General features: G+C 33.4%; 1 protein-coding gene across 1 annotated transcript in view; it reads right to left on the reverse strand.

The window, feature by feature from the left end:
• Positions 1 to 19,852, reverse strand: part of LOC115888124 — a 41,190-nt gene that overhangs the window by 3,464 nt on the left and 17,874 nt on the right. Inside the window, exons 7-10 of the mRNA XM_030907709.1 lie at positions 7,542 to 7,664; positions 4,123 to 4,230; positions 3,697 to 3,992; positions 660 to 1,122 (exon numbers count right to left, since the gene is read on the reverse strand). Coding sequence (XP_030763569.1) covers positions 660 to 1,122; positions 3,697 to 3,992; positions 4,123 to 4,230; positions 7,542 to 7,664 — 990 coding nt within the window. The remainder of the gene's footprint in view (positions 1 to 659; positions 1,123 to 3,696; positions 3,993 to 4,122; positions 4,231 to 7,541; positions 7,665 to 19,852) is intronic.

A 19,852-nucleotide genomic window follows, 5' to 3' on the forward strand; every position in this document is an offset into this window, starting at 1 on the left:
AAAAGTTGTCTCTTAATATTTTATTGATTTTGGCCTCCTTGAAAAGATAAACGCAATTTTATTAATTTGCCTTGATCCAAGTCTACTAGCACCAAGTCTATGACTAGCACCCTTTAAAAAAATTTAATATCATTAACTTGCGAAAGTTTTAAATAAGTACTCATTGATTCCTCATCAAAAAATATGAAATAAAGTTCCTATTAACATGGGTATGGAAGTGCATAGTTTTAGAGTTGCAGGATGTTAAAACTTTCTAAAATTAGGTTTTTTGTAATTATCTTTAATACCATTAAAATTGCTGTACGTTGGACTAATAGTAATAATAACTAATAGTAATAATATTTAATAATAAATTAAAATATAAGATAAAATATAATTTATTAACTTTATTTTTATTTTAATTTTATTAATTGTGATTAATCAAATTGCGTTTATCTCATCAAGGAGGCCGAATTCGACAAAATATCAAGAGATAACTTTTAATTGGCATTAAACGGTACAATTTTGATATCAAAAGAAAACAGTCAATGGCGTGCGTGTTTTTTTTAAATATTCCAGTGATAACTGATTAAAATATGTAACACTTTTAGTAACCTGTAATTAAACAAAATTTCATTTCGAATCACTAAAATTACGGTATGAAATGAATATATTAATACCTTTACGCCATAGATGTTATTAACAAAATGTATCTCCAACGCCACCCATGACCCGTAATTCGGCACGTGCCACTTATCGAACACGTTCAAACTGATCAGCAATTCAGCGATGTTGTTCTCGTGAGCCGAGTACAAGTACATCTTCTTTCCAGGCCATTCACTGCTGATTATCTTCCTTTTCGTGTCTTCAATGATCTTATCCAGGAAGTACCCCGTGGCCATCTGTCTCATTTCTTTGGTTGTCATGGACACGAAGTAGTCTTGGATAGCCAGATCGGTTACGGTTTTGGGCCAGACGGTTTTTGTCCAGTCCGGCAGGGTGAAACCGTATTCCTGTTCGGTGGACAGGCCGAAGTACAAGTTGTAGAAGTCGAAGAACCTGGTTACTTTAAGACCGGTATGTTCGGAGACGTACTGGAATACGTCGGTGTATTGAGCAAACTTGTTCTGAATCTCTTCTGATCTAGAAAGAAAATTGAATTTTTTAAAATGTGGAGCCAAATTTAAGATTTTGGTGATCTCAACTATTAACTTTCTAAGTTTTAAGTGGAGTAATTTCGGGTAATATGGACATCAGACAAAGAAATTAAATATCGCATTGAACTAGCTCGACAGGCATTCTTGAGGTTTCAAAGAGTCTTTTTCGATTTTTTAACTTAAACCTCTCTTCGATTAAGTTTCGTTAAGTGCTACGTATGGTCGCTGTTCCTTTATAGTCTGGTAGGTTGGATATTGAAGGCAACTACCATTACCATACGTATTAACAAGTATCGCAGAATCCTGAAGACATTTTAGACGGCTAGAGTAACAAATGAAAAAATTCTAAGACGTGTTAACAAACAACGTGAACTGTTTGAATTGATCAAGAAGAAAAGTGAAACCCAAAATATCAATTCTTGCATCTGTTGATCGAAGACAAGATCGAAGCTGGGAGAGGCAACGGAAGAAAAAAATGTCTTGGTTGTCTTGAAATAGAGAAGTAATGGGAAATATCATGGCAAACATCCATTAACGGATTTACATTAGAAGAAGAAGAAATTTCCAGGAATATAATTCCTGCAAGAATCTTAGGTATCTTTGACCATGCAAGCTGTACTACTAATTATGAACTATGCATACGAAACCTGGATACTTGTCGATAGAGATACCTGGATATACAGGGTTGTTCACCACATACGACACGGAGTATTGGAGCCAAACGATCAGATTTTTACAAATTGTAAGTTTTGGATTCGTTGAAGGACTATTAGAGCTATAATTTAAAAATAATTTTACAAAATAGAGTGTCCTAAATAAGTAAAAAATATTTTGTATTTTTTTAAATACCCCCTGTATATTATTTTATTTTTAGATTCTACGATTGAAATAAAGGTAAATTGGATTAAGATTTGTCACATTTAAACCTTACCGTTTTTGAAATATTTTCAATTTTGTGAAATTGCAGTAAAAAATTTAAGGCTTCATTTCTCCTTGGTTATCGAATTTCTTAATACTAAATATTTACTGAAGTTTATTTATTGATCAGGTATTGTGTTGCAATAATAAAAATTATACTACCTTATACAGAGTGTCCAAAAATTTATATTATATAATTACTAGTTTTGAACGGCAATAACTTGTTTAATTTAAATAGAAACATCCTGTATATTTTACCTGAATCAGATGCACAATTTAATTGTCTATGAAATTGTATTATACCATTTTTTACCTATCTCTTGAAGTTTTCGTAGAAAATGCATTTTCTTATAATTTAGACCTCATTTATCACTATACCCATGAAATATTGACGCTTTAGATTTTTTTAAAGCAAAATAAATACAAAATGTACAGGTGGTAAAAATTATAATATTGTAAGCCTATTTGTTTAAAAAAAGAAGACTATTTAAATCTTTGTAAAAGAGTATACTATATTAATATAACACTATTATTTCCGCCCAAAAATTAGTTATTACATACTTAATTGTTTTAATTAATAAATTATTCTAAATAAATGTGCATTTGATTCAGAAATCAATACAATAATAAGTTATGAAGATTAACGCCTCTGTTGTTATAAATAAGCATTCGTCAAGAAATTAAATAAAATTTATAAGGGGTTACTTTTTACCACACTGTCTAATACACACACAAAATTCATTTTTTTAGTATTTGGAGTAATTATTATTAATCAACGTAAACAGTCAATTAATGTAATTTGAATAATGAGATTATATTAATTGGTCCTCTTTAAAAAAAATATTTAAACAGTTTTTTTTTTATTTTTTAATGAAATAAGCGAAATATATCGACAATATTAGTATCTATATTCTTTCAAAATTTCTTACATCTTTAAAAATAATCTAAAATGTCAATATTCCGTGGGTATAGTGATAAATGAAGTCTAAATTATAAGAAAATGCATTTTCTACGAAAACTTGAAGAGATAGGTAAAAAATGGTATAATATAATTTGATGGACAATTAAATTGTGCATCTGATTCTCGTAAAATATATAGGGTGTTCCATTTAAATTAAACAAGGTATTGCTGTTTAAACCTAGTAATTATTTAATATAAATTTTTAGACTCTCTGTATAAGATAGTATATTGTTTATTATTGCAACATAATATCTGATCAATAAATAAACTTTAGTAAATATTTAGTATTAAAAACTTCGATACCCTTGGAGAAATGAAGCATTAAATTTTTTACTGTAATTTCATAAAATTGAAAATATTTTAAAAACGATAAGGTTTTTAATCTACGGTAAGGTGAAGATCTACCTAGAAGACCAAACCTAAGAGGGGGTCATAAGTCATAATATTAGGAAATCAGCGGGGTTATCTTGGACCTGTATAGCCAACAATAGACAGCAATGATCCCATTAAGGGGGGATTATCTAAATATGTTAGGGGGGGGGGGCTACGCAATAACTGGAAATTGTTGATTAAGCTGGAACTGATGATGATTATGATCCAAAAATCTCCAAAAGCCAACAACCTGATCTAGAGCTTGATCTATACCTTATATACGTATACTCATATTCTTTCAATACTTACTGTGTCACCTCTTCATACATCCTCAAGTAATTAGGACACAACACTCCAAGCAACACTTTGTCTCTGTCTTTGGGCAGATAGTTAAACGGTACAGGTTGCCAAATGATTCCATCCTCAAAAATATCCTCTTCCCTGGGTGGGAATAGTCCGGCTAGAACCAGTTGCAGGGACATTTTAGTTCTGTTGTAATCTGTGGTGTGGGCGTCGATGATTTGAGGGTAATAGTGGTCGCCAAGGAAGGAATCGTATCGCGCTCTGAGTGCTTTACCTACACCATACTCCTTGTGTTTTCCAACCTGGAATTAATTAGTAACGATAGAGATAATGTTTAAATTATAATATGGTTGTTGCAAAATGTATTTTGGTGTTCAGTCTGTGAAAATTGGAAGGCGCAGTATGTCTTATGCATATAGACAAAGGTCTTACCTTAGTCAGCTGCCCATTTCCGTATGGATGGTAAAGTTCGTTTAGATATGGATCTTTAGGGTAAAGTTCATGTTCTATATCCGGTGTTCGGTTACCGTGACGGAAAATCTAAAAGAAAAATGCTATATTACCAATATACCAAATACATAAACATATTATTATACTAATAGATATTGGTATATTGGTATATCATACCAATATACCAATACTAATATACCAAAAAATACTTATTTTAATTTTTATTTATAAACTAAAAATGAGAATGATTACTTAGAAAATATATTTACCATCGTAGAGAAAATAATATATAATATCGCAATTAAATACAAAAAAGTGTTTTTAGTGTTGGTAGCATGTTGATTAAGTGTATATATTTGGATTTATGCTCCTTTTATAAAGCTCTGTGTGCTATTACACGCTATCTTGGTGTCAGTGGGTTTTCTAGTAGTGAATACATGTAAAAATTTTGTAGACTCATTGCCACCATTTATCGAATATAAGTGGGCTGTACTTAAACTGCCGTTAAACGGTAGCTTACTAAAATGCCGTTAATAGGTATGACGTCGTTGATGTGACGCACTTGACGGGCTTTATGAAATATAGGAATTTTATAAGGACGCAACCACCCCACCAAATAACCAACTTAACCAATGCAACTAACCTCGACACTAATAAAAAAATATAAAAAAAATATAAATTAGTAAAAACCAACCAACCCCACCAAATAACCAACTAACCAATGAATTAACACCCTCCAAATAACCACGCTAACCAACCCGCCAAATAACTAAACCAGTCCAACCAAAAAGAGTGAAACCAATGCAATAAGATCACGCTATAAGCAAAAAAAATATAAAAAAGTCTTGGTCGGCGTGAGATTTGAACCACGGACCATTCGCTCACGAAGCGATAGCCTCAAGCACGGAGCCACAGGTCCTCTTGCAAAATGCTTATAGGCAGGCCTTACTTTCCGCCGGTATGAACGACGTCACAATATCTATTAACGGCATTTTAGTAGGCTACCATTTAACGGCTGTTTAAGTACATCGTTATAAGTATTACAAAAAGGCTGTACTTAAACTGCCGTTGAAGGGTAGCTTACTAAAATACCGTTAATAGGTATGACGTCGTTGATGTGACGCACTTGACGGCTTTATAAAATATAGGAATTTTATAAGGACTAACCAACGCTATCCACCCCACCAAATAACCAACTTAACCAACGCAACTAACCTCGACACTGATAAAAAATATAAAAAACAAATATAAATTAGTAAAAATCAACCAACCCCACCAAATAACCAACTAACCAATGAATTAACACCCTCCAAATAACCACGCTAACCAACCCGCCAAATAACTAAACCAATCCAACCAAAAAGTGTGAAACCAATGCAATAAGATCACGCTATAAGCAAAAAAAATAAAAAAAAAGTCTTGGTCGGCGTGAGATTTGAACCACAGACCATCCGCTTACGAAGCGATAGCCTCAGCCACTGACCCACAGGTGCTCTTGCAAAAAGCTTAAGGCTAGGCATTACTTTCCGCCGACATGAACGACGTCACAATATCTATTAACGGCATTTTAGTAGGCTACCGTTTAACGGCTGTTTAAGTACATCGTTACAAAAATAACGAAAAGGCAGATAAAATGACCATATAAGGTTTATCAATGCCATTCACGAGTCCGAAATCTTTCTGTGGTGGTAAAAGCAATTACAAAAATGGTCACAAAACAGTAAGTGGCATCATCTCTAGAATTGTGGAAAAATTGACAGAAGCAGGTGAAATAGTTCATAGTAGAATCGCAAAAATTTAAGACAGAGTACATACCTAATAACAGAACATTGCAACAAAGCTGATGGATTGACTGACGACGTTAGTATGTGCAGATTTTGTTAAACGGAAAAACACATTCTATATATTTCAGTGTGACAGCCAGGCAAATGTGTAATTCTTTATAAATATACATATTTTACTATAGAATGTTAAATCAGTGGTGAAGAGGTGCAAGGAAGGTTGAGTCGTCAAATTATTAGATTTTTGAATAGGTTACAAGTGACAACTAGAGAATCTAATTTAGAGATCAGGTGAGGATCACAAGAGATAAAGGTCGCAATTCTTTACTTAAAGTAAAAAGTCTAAGAATCCGTAAATATTTTTTTAATATGAACTGAAGGAGTCAGAAGACATACTTAATAATTAAGTAAAAAATAAAATAAAAACAGATACCATGTGAGTTTAGAAAATCATTGGAAAAACTAACGAAAATCAAAAGAAATTAGTCTTAAAGAATATTATACCAACACATCAAATCATGCAACAAATAAAAATGTATCAGTCTTTATTTTGTTGCTACTTTTTATATGGAAATTAAAAGACAGGGTTTTATCCAATCATGACTTGATTACAAAAACGAAACTTGCAGTGTACCGAGTCTATGGTACCGAGCAATTATAATCCCCACTATGTTATATGGAAGCGAAACCTGGGTTCCGTACCACCGACACATGAACGCATTAAACAAGTTGCAACAGAGACACCTTAGAGAACTCTTAAACATCCGGTGGTTCCACCATGTCTCAAATGTATCGGTTCTTGAAAAAGCTAAGAGTTTTAAAGTCATATTTACAAAATCCCGCTTGATAGAAAGAGATTGGCTGGTCACGTATGCAGAATGCAAGAAAACCGCATACAATCTCTGCTTTACGGTGAACTTGTAGATGATAAGAGGAACCCGGGTGGACAACTGAAAAGGTACAAGAACATTTTCCACGAAAATTTAAAGGGTATTAACATGCAGAATGAGTGGGAAGAAGCAGCTCAAAATTGAGCTCAATGGAGAAGAATTGTAAACTCAGTTAACAGCGACAAACAAAAAGTAAAGAGGCAAGAAAGCAATGAGATTTTTGAATGTCCGGAGTGCGGTAGGCAGATAACATCACGTATCGGGCTTTTCAGTCACAGATAAGCTCATGAAAGAAAACGACTTGCGTGATTTTCTGATGTGTGTCGAATACTCGTCAGTGGTCAGTGAGTAATGGCAGTATGTATGTGTGTACTTTTTATATATAGTATCTTCTGGATAACTCTAGCCCTTATTTATTGTAGATTTAAAACCATGTTAAGATGTAAACCGTATTTAAATTTAAAAAAGGAGGATAATCTAATATTTTCAGATAGTGAAAAACCTTTAGCACTAAAATTCTATAGGCTTGAAGAACTTTTCTGAAGCAAATCAATGCAGGAATTCTTGTGGCACAATCTCGCAGGCGAATGGATATTTCACGCTTGAATAACTACTGATCGTGTAAAAAATTGTAATTTAGGATGTTTAACTTCAGTATCTAAATGCAACGAAAAATGATATACCTATCCAAAAGATTTCCAAGTAAAATCTTCAAAATTTAAATTCTTACCACGTGGGTTAGTATCAAAGTGCTCTGATCCATTCCAGAAGCCTCTTCTTCCTGAGTCCAGCTGATGGCGAACAGCAGCAACAGACCGACAACCCAAGCTTGACGAAGCATGTTTGAAAAACTCTGCTAAGTTGTTTCCACCAACGCACTGGTACTGAAACGAGAGAAATTTTTCGCGATGATGCCCGGCTATTGCTTTTGAGTACCCATTCATCGTAGTCTTTCAATTTATACGAAAAGTCTCAATGAAACTGATAAGATTGGCAATAACTCGATGATACTCGATTTTGAGTACGACTTACTATTTTTGGAGAGATGATAATGTTGGAATTTGTGATGCGATAGATGTGACGTTTTTTTTTCGAAAAAATTGCGATAGATATCGCATGATCAAAGTTAATTAAGTCGATCGATCTAGTAAACACTATTAACTATAAATTGATCTTGAAATGGAACTTTGATCAGATAAATCTCGTTTTTTTTCGCAATATTAAGAGGCACTCCTATGCCGGAAAGACAGTAACCTGTAAGACATATTGATTTTGTTCTCTTTCTATGTCTGTACCCACTCTTAGGGGTCGTCATTTTCTTGACAACTTCTTGATCTTGTCTTGATCTTGCCTTGATCTTGTCCTGATCTTGTCTTGATCTTGTCTTGATCTTGTCTTGATCTTGTCTTGATCTTGTCTTGATCTTGTCTTGATATTGTCTTGATCTTGTCTTGATCTTGTCTTGATCTTGTCTTGAACTTGTCTTGATCTTGTCTTGATCTTGTCTTGATCTTGTCTTGATCTTGTCTTGATCTTGTTTTGATCTTGTCTTGATCTTGTTTTGATCTTGTCTTGATCTTGTCTTGATCTTGTCTTGATCTTGTCTTGATCTTGTCTTGATCTTGTCTTGATCTTGTCTTGATCTTGTCTTGATCTTGTCTTGATCTTGTCTTGCTCTTGTCTTGATATTGTCTTGATATTGTCTTGATCTTGTCTTGAACTTGTCTTGATCTTGTCTTGATCTTGTCTTGATCTTGTCTTGATTTCTTGTCTTGATTTCAAGACAAGTACATTGCATTACAGGGGTATTGCAATGGGCCCAAGGCGTCCGAGTGAGGGATCAAACATGATCCCAAACCCCAGCAACCTAACCTAACCTAAGCATTGCTATGCCTGAGTCCTTGTGTGTTTCTTCAGTAGACGGTCTGCTTTTCTCTAGGGAAAAAATCTCTTATATTCCGCATAGATAAGCATTATCTTACTTCTAAAAAGACCCCCTAAATAAGTTGTTATTTTCAGTGACGTTGTCTAAACAGTACCTCTGTATGGCTGCTCAATTTGTGCCAGTACAAATTAGGTTGAAACAGCATTCGATCAAGAAGTTTATATTCTATTTGTTGATTTGAAGAAAGCTTATGACAGTATACCTTTAGGGACAGTGGCTGATACAGGGGGGACCATGAGGCCCGCCCCCCCCCTAAAATCTGTAAATTGTGCTAAAATATTAGGCTTTTCGGTTAAAAATAGCGTCCTAAAAAGCATATTCTGCATTGCTTTTTATTTTGGGCCTCCCCCTAAAATAAATTCCTGTATCCGCCTCTGCTTAGGGAGACTTTGGAAGACGCCGCAACAAAGTAATATGAATATAGAAATAATAAAGGCTGTTAAATCCTTATACCGTGACTCAAAATATATAATTATAACAAACCATGGCTTAACACCGGGATTTACAGTCACTAAAGGCCTTAGACAAGGATGTTGCTTATCGCCCATCATATTTAAGATTTACTTGGAAAATACACTGAAAACATGGAAGCGAAAATGTATCTAGGTATATGGGATTACCAGTAGATGATGATACTACAGTGTACACCTTGTTATTAGCAGATGGCCAGGCTGTTGTAGCACAAGATATAGAAGACTTGGAATACATGACCCGAAAAATTTTAATAATTAAGATAAGTAATAGTAATTAAGATAAAACCCTGATTTTTACCCTTGATACATACTTGTTCAGATAACACTTAACAGCCATGTGTCCTGTCAAGAGGCCTGTTGTAATCCGCACTTTATTCCTGCTAAGCATTAGCAGTTCTTTTGCGGTTTTAGAGCTAGGTCCTTGGACAAAAGCCTTGCTGTGCCTGTGCCCCTGTCTGTTTCTCCAGTGGACATTGTGCTTTTTCTTGATCCAGAGTTTTAGTGCACTACGGGCCATACATTTGAGTATTCCCAGTACTGGCTCTGGACTAAGATAGGATGCCGATGATCCCTGCCTAGCTAGCTCATCGGCTTTTTCGTTGCCTTGGATGCCGCTGTGGCCTGGCACCCAGAATAATTTAATTCTGTTCCTTCGTGCCAGAGCTCCCAGTTCACCCAGGCATTCCCAGACGAGTCTCGACGATACTTTTGGGTTCATAAGCGCCCCAAGTGCCGCCTGACTGTCAGAGCATATATTGATGAGCTTACATGAATAAGCTCTTCTATTGTTTTCTCTTGCACATTGTAGAATGGCGAAGATTTCTGTCTGGAATACGGTTAAGTGTTTACCCAAGGAAAAGGATAAGCTTGCCCTTGGTCTTTCCCCAAATACTTCAGCTCCTGTTCCTTCAGCGGTCTTTGACCCGTCTGTATACCAGGTTAGTCCATCCTGAAGGAATGTTATATCTGTCCACATTCCTCGATCCATTTTGTTCACCCCGAATGGTTTGTGGTAGTGATAAAGAGGGGTCATTTGGTCCGATCTCATTTGGAGTAGAGATCCTCCGATAGAATCTCCCATCTTTAAGTGTCCTGTTTCTGTCCTATTTCCCGGAGACAAGACACTTTTTGTCGATAGAGTCCCATTCTTGCCTCCGCCTGGATCACTATGTGAAGAGGCGGAAGGTCCAGAAGCGCCTCCATTGATGCAGTGGGCGTTGCAAACTACATACATAACGTTACAATATTATGTGACAGACAAACAAACAGAAGAATGTCCTTTTGTGCAATGGACATACTGCTATTTCTTTGTCATTGCTAGACGAAGAGTGTTTTTTTGTACTACAGCTTCTCTATTCTTTGAATAATACTACTTAAAATAATTAATGGAACTACGATTGGGGACCATGAATTTGGATATACGGACCGTAGTAGCAGAAAAATAAAGAAAAATTTCACGTTTAATGGACAGTCAATAGTTTTTTTTTAATTTTTTTTTCAGATATCATAAAAACTAGATTTTTCACATGTAGGTGTACTATTTGTATGATTTTTTATCATTTTTTTAAGTATACTAGTTTTTCGGTAAGTTTCTTGCAAAATGCGTAGCAGTTTTTCTTTGTTTGTCAAAATTCGAAAAAATTAACAAAATGCATCATCTAGAAAGTCTCCTCCTCATTTGTTCTTGGGATATACTTGTAGAATGTAGAATGTTTAGGAGGGGAGTTAATCACCGCGACCTTATTACAGATCTATTGTGATTGATTTCTTGAGTTATAACGAGTTATAACTCATCATACAGTCTCAGGGCTTTAACAAAAGCCAGTATCTGAGACGGCTCCACAGAGGCCAGGTCTCCTCGACATCAGCCGTACCAAAGTTCATGGCACGAATGGTCGTCGCCACGGCGCACTCAGTGATAAGGTGTTCTGGTGTTTCCCCATTTTCCCCACAAAATCTGCATTCGCCGTTGTTTCTCAGCTTCAGCCTACTGAGGTGCTTGTTGATGAGACAATCCAAAGATTGTTTTTACTTAAATCAAGGAAAACCTTTGATTTTTCTCTGTCGTAAGTTCTGAGGAACTTTTTCGAGTGTCTTAGACCGTTGGAGGACACCCATTCAAAGTTACGGATGGAGTCTTCCAGATTCTTCAGTTCCGCTTTCAGTTGGTTCCCGTTTGGAAAACAGAACGGTTCTGGTCCAGTTAGTGGAGTGTTCGCTCCTTTTCTAGCTAGATCATTTGTTTTTTCAGTGCCTTCTATCTCTTGGTGTAGGAGGACTTTATTTTCTTGCCATGTTGTGTGAAGGGTTTCCTTGTACAATTATTTGTCACTCGTCGCGGAGAGTGAGCGGCCAGATACTTGCCAAGTACGCAAATATTGGTGTACTTGCCAAGTACACGAGTCCTCAGAGTCCGAGCTGTAAGTAAATCAAATGGCACAAATGGCTTTTGGAGGAGCAGCATTTGGTTTGTAAAAAAAGATGATTACACATATGCTAATTTGAGTTTTAAGACGATGTATAAATGTTATAGATATAATAAAATTTTTATTATTACTAAGAAATTGAAAGATATGAAATCATTCAGGTACTTAATGTAAAGGTTTTCCAAAAAAAAATAGTGACATAATAAGACTGTCATGTGAGTAAGAATTTTGATACAAACATTTGTTTTTATTTTAACTATCAAAATTAGTTTATCTATCTAGGAACTAAATCACCTGTTTACAGATTAAAATAAGGACAAAGTTATTTATATAACTGTTGTTAGTCAATTTTTTCAAACTATTTTAAAGCGTGTGCACGTGTCTTTTTTTTTGATGACATTGATATCTACTTATAAACATATATACCTTATTATTGCGAATTTAGAAATTTGAATTGATTGAAAATATTGATAAAATTAGATAAATAAAAAAAAACTGCAATTTCTAATATGGCGGCTATTTTCAATATGGCGGCACTTCCGAAAATACTGGAAGTTAGTTGACAGGAACTTTCTTATTTTAAATGGGTAATGAATAATTCTCTATAAAATTGTAAATAAATTATAAAAACGGCGTCAGCGATGGCTATAAATGAAGATCGCTGTCATTTTATATGTACAATTATATGGGGAATGTCATTGACGTTCATTTCCAAGCCAACTGGACGCCGTTTTTTTTTCATCATAAGCGCGAAATACCTAGTTGTTAGACATAATTTAATAAAAGGCATATTAAAAAAATACGGTTTATTAACATTTTTTTTTCAACTATATTATATATAGTATTAGGTATATCATTTTATTCCTGACAAATTTTCCAACAAATATATCTACCTAATCTTGTGTAAAAAACTTTCTAACCTTCTTATGATTTAAATTTTTAAATTCTGAATTTTTGATTCTTATTCCTTTTATAAACATTTTCGAAAACTATATTGACTAACAAAAATATACAAAGTTAACAAGTAACAATAGGACTAGATTTTCTATTATATTTGTACTTAACATTTCCGTTTAATTTAATTAGTTAACATTTTTTGAATAATTATTTTACTAATTTCCACAAAGGCCTGGTTCTGGTAAATATTCTTCTACCAAGGTTTTAAAGCTGTCTAGCGGACAAAATTCCTCACAAGCAGGCAATTTCAAAAGTTTTGGAGTATCTGTACCATTGTAGTTTTGATAATAAATCTGAAAAGAATAATAATTCACTATAATAATTTATATTTATTAGCAAAAATCAACAGTGTCACAGATCACAGATGAATTCTTATAAATTAAAAATGGCAAAGCTTCTGGATATCTGTCAAATTTTTGTCAGTTTGTGTCAAAAGTTTCGTTACACACTGTGTAATATATTTTGAAAATTTAATCATCCAATTAATAATATAAACAAAAAACAAAAAACAAAAAGCAAAAAGCAAAAAGCAAAAAACAAAAAACAAAAAACAAAAAACAAAAAACAAAAAACAAAAAACAAAAAACAAAAAACAAAAAACAAAAAACAAAAAACAAAAAACAAAAAACAAAAAACAAAAAACAAAAAACAAAAAACAAAAAAAAAAAAAAAAAAAAAAAAAAAAAAAAAAAAAAAAAAAAAAAAAAAAAAAAAAAAAAAAAAAAAAAAAAAAAAAAAAAAAAAAAAAAAAAAAAAAAAAAAAAAAAAAAAACAAAAAACAAAAAACAAAAAACAAAAAACAAAAAACAAAAAACAAAAAACAAAAAACAAAAAACAAAAAACAAAAAACAAAAAACAAAAAACAAAAAACAAAAAACAAAAAACAAAACAAACAACGCTTTATTGTGCAAAACGCCAAAACAGCTTCATCGACAAAGCACTCATAAAACAAACAAAAGCACAAAAAAAAAATACAAACAACAAAAAATACACAATACAAATCATACAATTCAAAAAAAATTAAGTCATTATTAAGTATTTACAAAAAGTACATACATGGACAATTGCATATAGTAAATAGATATAATTTTAAGAGTTATAAAATATTAAATACTTGACCTTTGACCAGCGTGTGAGATGATCAAAATTTTAAAATTCAAAATTGTTCATGATTAAACTTCAACAAAAAAGTCGTTTACCGCATATAGGGCTCTAGTAAGTATGATTTCAGAGCTTTGCGAAATGCGGGAAAGAATGAGAGCGACTTGATATTTAAAGGCAGATGATTGTACATTTTTTTGGCATTGTACAGTATTGAACTTTTAACTAGTTCTGAGCTCGGGGTTGGCAGATAAAGATCGTGCTCTGCATTCCTAAGTGGATAGTTATGAGATAGCCTTTCGGGAATAGCAGATATTTGCTTGCGGATTAAGCAAACGGATTCAAAAATGAATGAAGAGTCAGTATTTTGAAATTTTTAAAGAAATTCTGGCAGTGAGTTCTACTGTTCAGTTCCAATAAATATCGAACTGCTCTCTTTTGAAGTCTGAAAATACGATCAAATTTTGTTGCGCAGCAAGTACCCCAGAATGGAAGGGCATAATGAAGATGTGACTCAAAAAGGGCATAATAGGCTATTCTAGAGGTTGATAAGTTAAATTCCTTAGAAACTGATCTTAGCGCAAAACCGGCAGCACTTAGTTTCTTTGATAGAGCTTCGATGTGAAAGTCCCATTTTAACGAGTTGTCTACAACAAGTCCTAAGAATTTCACAGTGTCCACGACGTCAATATAGTGGTGTTATTAAGTACAACAGGTTGTATAGTACTTTTATATGACAAAACTTTAGTTTTTGATAGGTTGAAATCAAAATACCAACTTAGTAATACTCAAAGACTTTGTTGTTCTAGATAAATGTAAAAAAGAAAATATAAAAATATACAGTCGTTGATCATTGTACTATCTTTACTACGATTTTAAATAGTTGTTTATGTTAAATATTTAAGTATTAAATAAATATTAATAACCATCTAATTTTAGTTCTTTAAGCTGCTTATCTCCAAATAATAGCATCTAATCTAACTCAAAAAGTTAATCTTAAAGTTGGAAAACAAATTTATTTTTGCGCATTATAATAAAACAATTTCAATTATTTCCTGTCAATGCAATATAATATTTTATCGGTTTAAAGGTGTATTCACACATGTCAGTGACATCTCAGCTAGTGTTGCACAAGAGTCTTGAAAAAGTCTTGCAAGACCAAGACTCTTGCAAGCAATTCAAGACAAGACATTCAAAATTTCTTGAATTGAATTTCAAGACAAGACAAGACTTTAATATGCAAGAAATTTCAAGAGTCTTGCAAGATTTCTTGAATTCAAGATTTCTTGAAAGTTAGATATTATACATTTTTTTAAGTGGTAATTAGGTCTTTTCGCAAGTTATGCCGCGTTTATTCAACATTTACATAGTCGCAATCACAATCATAGTCATAATCATAAAAGTTAAGCTATCCACTTCCTATAAACCTGTTGACATCTACCATGAACTTAGCTTTTAATTATGTTACCCAACTTCACTGATATAAAAATTATGATTATGAAAATGTTCTGTAAACGCACATTAAAATTGAGTTGTGATTATGACGATTATTAAGACTGTGATTATGATTACGACTTATGCAAATATTGTATAAACCCGGCATTAATATTGACCAGTGTTCATTTTGTTTCTATTATAGCCAGTGTTTTAGAGTTGAGAATGAAATAAAATAAAGTCGAGGCAACAAACCGTATATTGGTAATTGGTATTATACACAAAATTATATTGGTATAATGGTATTATAAAAAAACTAATGGTAGTTGAAACTAATGGTGGGTTCGTAAAGCACGCTATTTGCGCTATTTGGTACTACATTTAATGCACGAAATTGCTCCGCGAACAAAAAGTAGTATCAAATAGCGCAAATAGTACACTCTAGCGTGACCTTTCCGTACACCCTGTAGCCAAACTTTTCCAACCAATCTTTCATAATAAAAAAACAAAATAAATACCATAAAAAATAAAAGTAACAAACGGGTAACCAAAATAGAACATAATAAACTAACAAGAATTAAAAAATGAACTTAACCTTATATAAAGACGTAGTTTGCGGTCTTTTAAGATTTTTTTTTGCTAAAATTAGCATCGTTGTTGTTCATTTTTTCGTATTACATTTTGTATACGACGCTTTCTATGAAATAAAATATAGAAATATTATTACTTTTTTGTTAGAATGTAAAATTTTTCAAGACAAGAAATTTCAAGAGTCTTGCAAGACAAGACAAGACTTTGCTATTCAAGAAATCTGCAAGACAAGAATTTCTTGTCTTGAATTTCAAGACAAAACAAGAAATTGATTTTCAAGACAAGAATTCTTGTCTTGTGCAACACTAACCTCAGCTCTCTATCGTAAAATTATACAGGGTTCGGCATAGTTCGGGCATCTCTGTAACTTCTAGAATAAAAAACTTGGAAATTTTGTTTAAATGCTAACCTAAAGTATGTATTAACGGAAATTATTTTGATTTCTATAGGGTGGCTCAAAAAATTGAGTGGATCGGGATAATTTTTTTTTAAATAAAATACCCTGTATATTATTGCATTTTTGGTTTCCTTTCAGATCACTGTACATACTCCTAAGATATGAGTAAATATATTTCGATAATTTCAGAGATATTAATAAATAAATAAAAATATATACATTTTTCAATCTTCTTCCTATATTATGCATTTACTGTAGATGGTTGTGATGTACTATTATGGTTACTGTAGATGGTGTGTCTATACTTAATTTGCTGTAGATAACAAAATCTTAAAACATACAGGGCGTTCAAAATCTATGCCAAATTTGAACACGCTGTATATTGTTTTAGCATTAACATTTTTTGTATTTAAAGTATTTCAAAATGTTTAATGGTTTCGCAGATACACGCAGTATTATTTCATATGGCCCTTTCAACGGTAAAATACGAGAGAAAAACCATTGGGTGACTAATAAAATTTACTGTGGAAAATGCTATATGAAATATAAAACCGCGAATATCTGCGAAACCGTTAAACATTTTGAGATACTCTAAATACAAAAATGGTCATTTTTTAATTCTCCATCTATTGAAAAAATAATATACAGGGTGTTCTATTTAAAAAAAAATAAGAAAAATTATTTTATATTTTAGAAAGTTTGGCGTAGGATTTTGAACATCCTGTATGATTTACAATTGGTCAAAGAATGCATAGAGAAGCTGAATAAATTAGGCAAAGAAAACAAAGTCCTCCTACTCTGGGTGCCTGCTCACCAAGGGATAGAAGGCAATGAAAAAGCAAATAATCTAGCTAGGAAAGGAGCGAACACTCCACTAACTGGACCAGAACCGTTCTGCTTTCCAAGTGGTAACCAACTCAAGGCGGAACTCAAGAACTTGGAAGATTCCATCCGCAACCTGGAATGGAAATCTTGCAACGGTCTAAGACACTCGAAGAAGTTTCTGAGGGCTTATGATCAAGAAAAATCACAGATCTTCCTGGGTTTAAGTAAGAACAATCTTCGGATTGTCACGGGGTTTTTAACAGGACACTGTCTCCTCAATGAACACCTCAGTAGATTGAAACTAAGAAGAAACGGCGAATGCAGATTCTGTGGGGAAGATGGGGAAACACCAGTACACCTCATCACTGAGTGCGCCGAGACAACCATTCGTGCCATGAATTTTGGTACGACTGATATTGGAGATGGAGAACTACCCTCTATAAAACCGTCCCAGATACTGACTTTTGTCAAAGCCCTGGGACTGTATGATGAGTTATGACTCAAGAAAGGGGGACACAATGGATCTGTAAGGTCGCAGTGATTAACCCCCCTCCCACTCATTCTAAATTCTAAAAAAAAATTCTAAAATGATTTACAATTACCATATTTACTGAAAACTAAGTAAAGACCATCTAAATTAAATACCTAATATAAGTTAGAATAAGTTTTGATTTCGGGACAGTTCTTGTATTTTTAAAAAAATGTATTTTTACATCTCTTCACAATTCTCTCTTTAGACTTATACTTCATCCTTTTTGATTGAATTTTCAATGTTACTTGGTATATTTTTATCGTAACTGAAACCGCTTTACGGATCGGAATTAACGTAGGTAAGTGTGAATACACCTTAACGCTATTTTTTATAATTCTCTACTATTTATGTTGTAAATTATTATTAGCTAAGATTTTAAGTAGTTTAGATACGGCATTAAGTATAGCTTTTCGTAATGACACTCTGTAAGTCAAAGTATCTATTTCCGCTGCAAAACCAGTGAAGTAGGTGACGTATTTTTTACGAAACAGATCGGTATTTTTTTGTTTATTGATCAGAGATAAATAAATTCGGTATTTTTGACATTCTTTTTTTAATACGTAAGACAAAAAAGTCATAAAAGTATTAAAATACTTAGCTATATTTATTTTAATAATTCATTCTCTCGTCCTTGTTACTCTGAAGTATGTCTGCAAAAGGTAATTTATTGATTAGCAGTATCTGAATATGACAAATTATGTGCACTTTATAAAAACTTAATATTTCCCTTAAATTATCTGTTAAATTTTAGTGTTATTATTTGCGACTTTTAAATTGACATTTTGCAGTTTATAAATACAGTTTTAAATATGGTCTTGACATACACACAACCAAACTTATAATGATGAATATTCCATTCAATATCATCCATTATTTTTCATATTTTTGAGACGTATGAAAATTTTGTGTTTAAGAATAGAGCAATAGTATTTTTTTGGTTTCTGAAACGAAATGAGATTTTAATTTTTAATCGTCAACAAGCCAAAAAAAAAATTGACAAATTTTAATAATCCGTATTGTCACCAATGCAAGGCCCTTATGCAAGCTTCTATCCGCGCTGGCATACTTCTTATTAAATCATCATCGTTGTCTTGGGGTGTGTTTTCCCATTCTGCTAATGCTGCTATAAGCTGTGCGAGACTTCCTGGATTGATTTGACGGGCTCTAACCGGTCTTTTGAGCTGGTCCCACAAGTGTTCGACAGGGTTTAGATCTGGTAAACATGCAGGCCAGTCCAAAATTATTACACCTTCCGTTTCAAGACATTCTATAGTCACTCTGCTGCTATGGGGAGGTGCATTATCGGGCATGAAGTTAAAATTATCCCCAATTGCAGCTCTCCAAAGCCTAACGATTGGTTCTAGCACTAAATCAACACACCTTCGACCCGTTAAAGTTTGTTGAAGTGGTAACAATGGAGTTTTTGCTCCTAGCATAATACCTCCCCAGAACATTACAACTCCTTTATATTTTGGTACAGATTTGGCAGTCTGGATTCTCGATCGTCTTCCTGGAGCTCTGGGAACCCGAATCGATGGTCATCTGATGTTAGGCCAATTCTGGTCTTATCCAAAAAAAAAAAACATTTTGCCAGTTGTCAAATGTCTATTTTTGGTGTTGGTACCAATTTAGGCGGTCAATTTTATTTTGCCCCCCAGATAACTGTGAAAGCTCTAACTCCCTCCTACTGTACAACCAACCCTCGATCGCGAAGCCTTTTTCTTATTGTTTCAACTGAAACGTTTACACCTGTAGCTGCCAGAAGTTGTCTTTGTAGCTCTGGATGAGAAATATTGGGATTTCTGCTAGCAGTTTGGCATACAAAGCGGTCTTGTTGTTCAGTTATGCCTCTTTGATGACTTTGGGCCTGTTCTTTAGAGTTCCTAGTTCCAAGTACCTTGCATATGTTTTCCATGCAACACCCTGAGTAACGCCTACTATCTCTGCAACGTCTATTTGGGACATTTCTGGTTCATAAGAGCAATAGTTCTTCCCCTCTGTACAGGGTGGGTCAAATTCGACGCTTTTAAACGGAAACAACCTTTTCCATAGGAGATAGACGAAAACTAATATCGGTGTCTGCAGCTCAATTTTCATCAAAAACATGATGGTGAAAACCGCACATTAATATCTGTTACCGTTTCGGAGATACGGGGTATTTTTCAAAAATGTGCATTTTTAACAAATCGCTGTAACTTTTTTGCTATGGAAAATTTTGTATTTCTATGAAAACATTTCCATAGCACCTTTTTACGTAGAATTTAATGGTTTAAGTATAATTTTTTTAAAATTAATAATTTAAGAGTTATCAACAGGAAAATTGATTTTTTATTTGGAACACCCTGTATATTTTTAATTAA

The sequence above is a fragment of the Sitophilus oryzae genome, unplaced genomic scaffold (genome assembly GCF_002938485.1).
Source record: "Sitophilus oryzae breed Bouriz unplaced genomic scaffold, Soryzae_2.0 scaffold_684_pilon_pilon, whole genome shotgun sequence".
NCBI classification, from domain to species: domain Eukaryota; kingdom Metazoa; phylum Arthropoda; class Insecta; order Coleoptera; family Curculionidae; genus Sitophilus; species Sitophilus oryzae.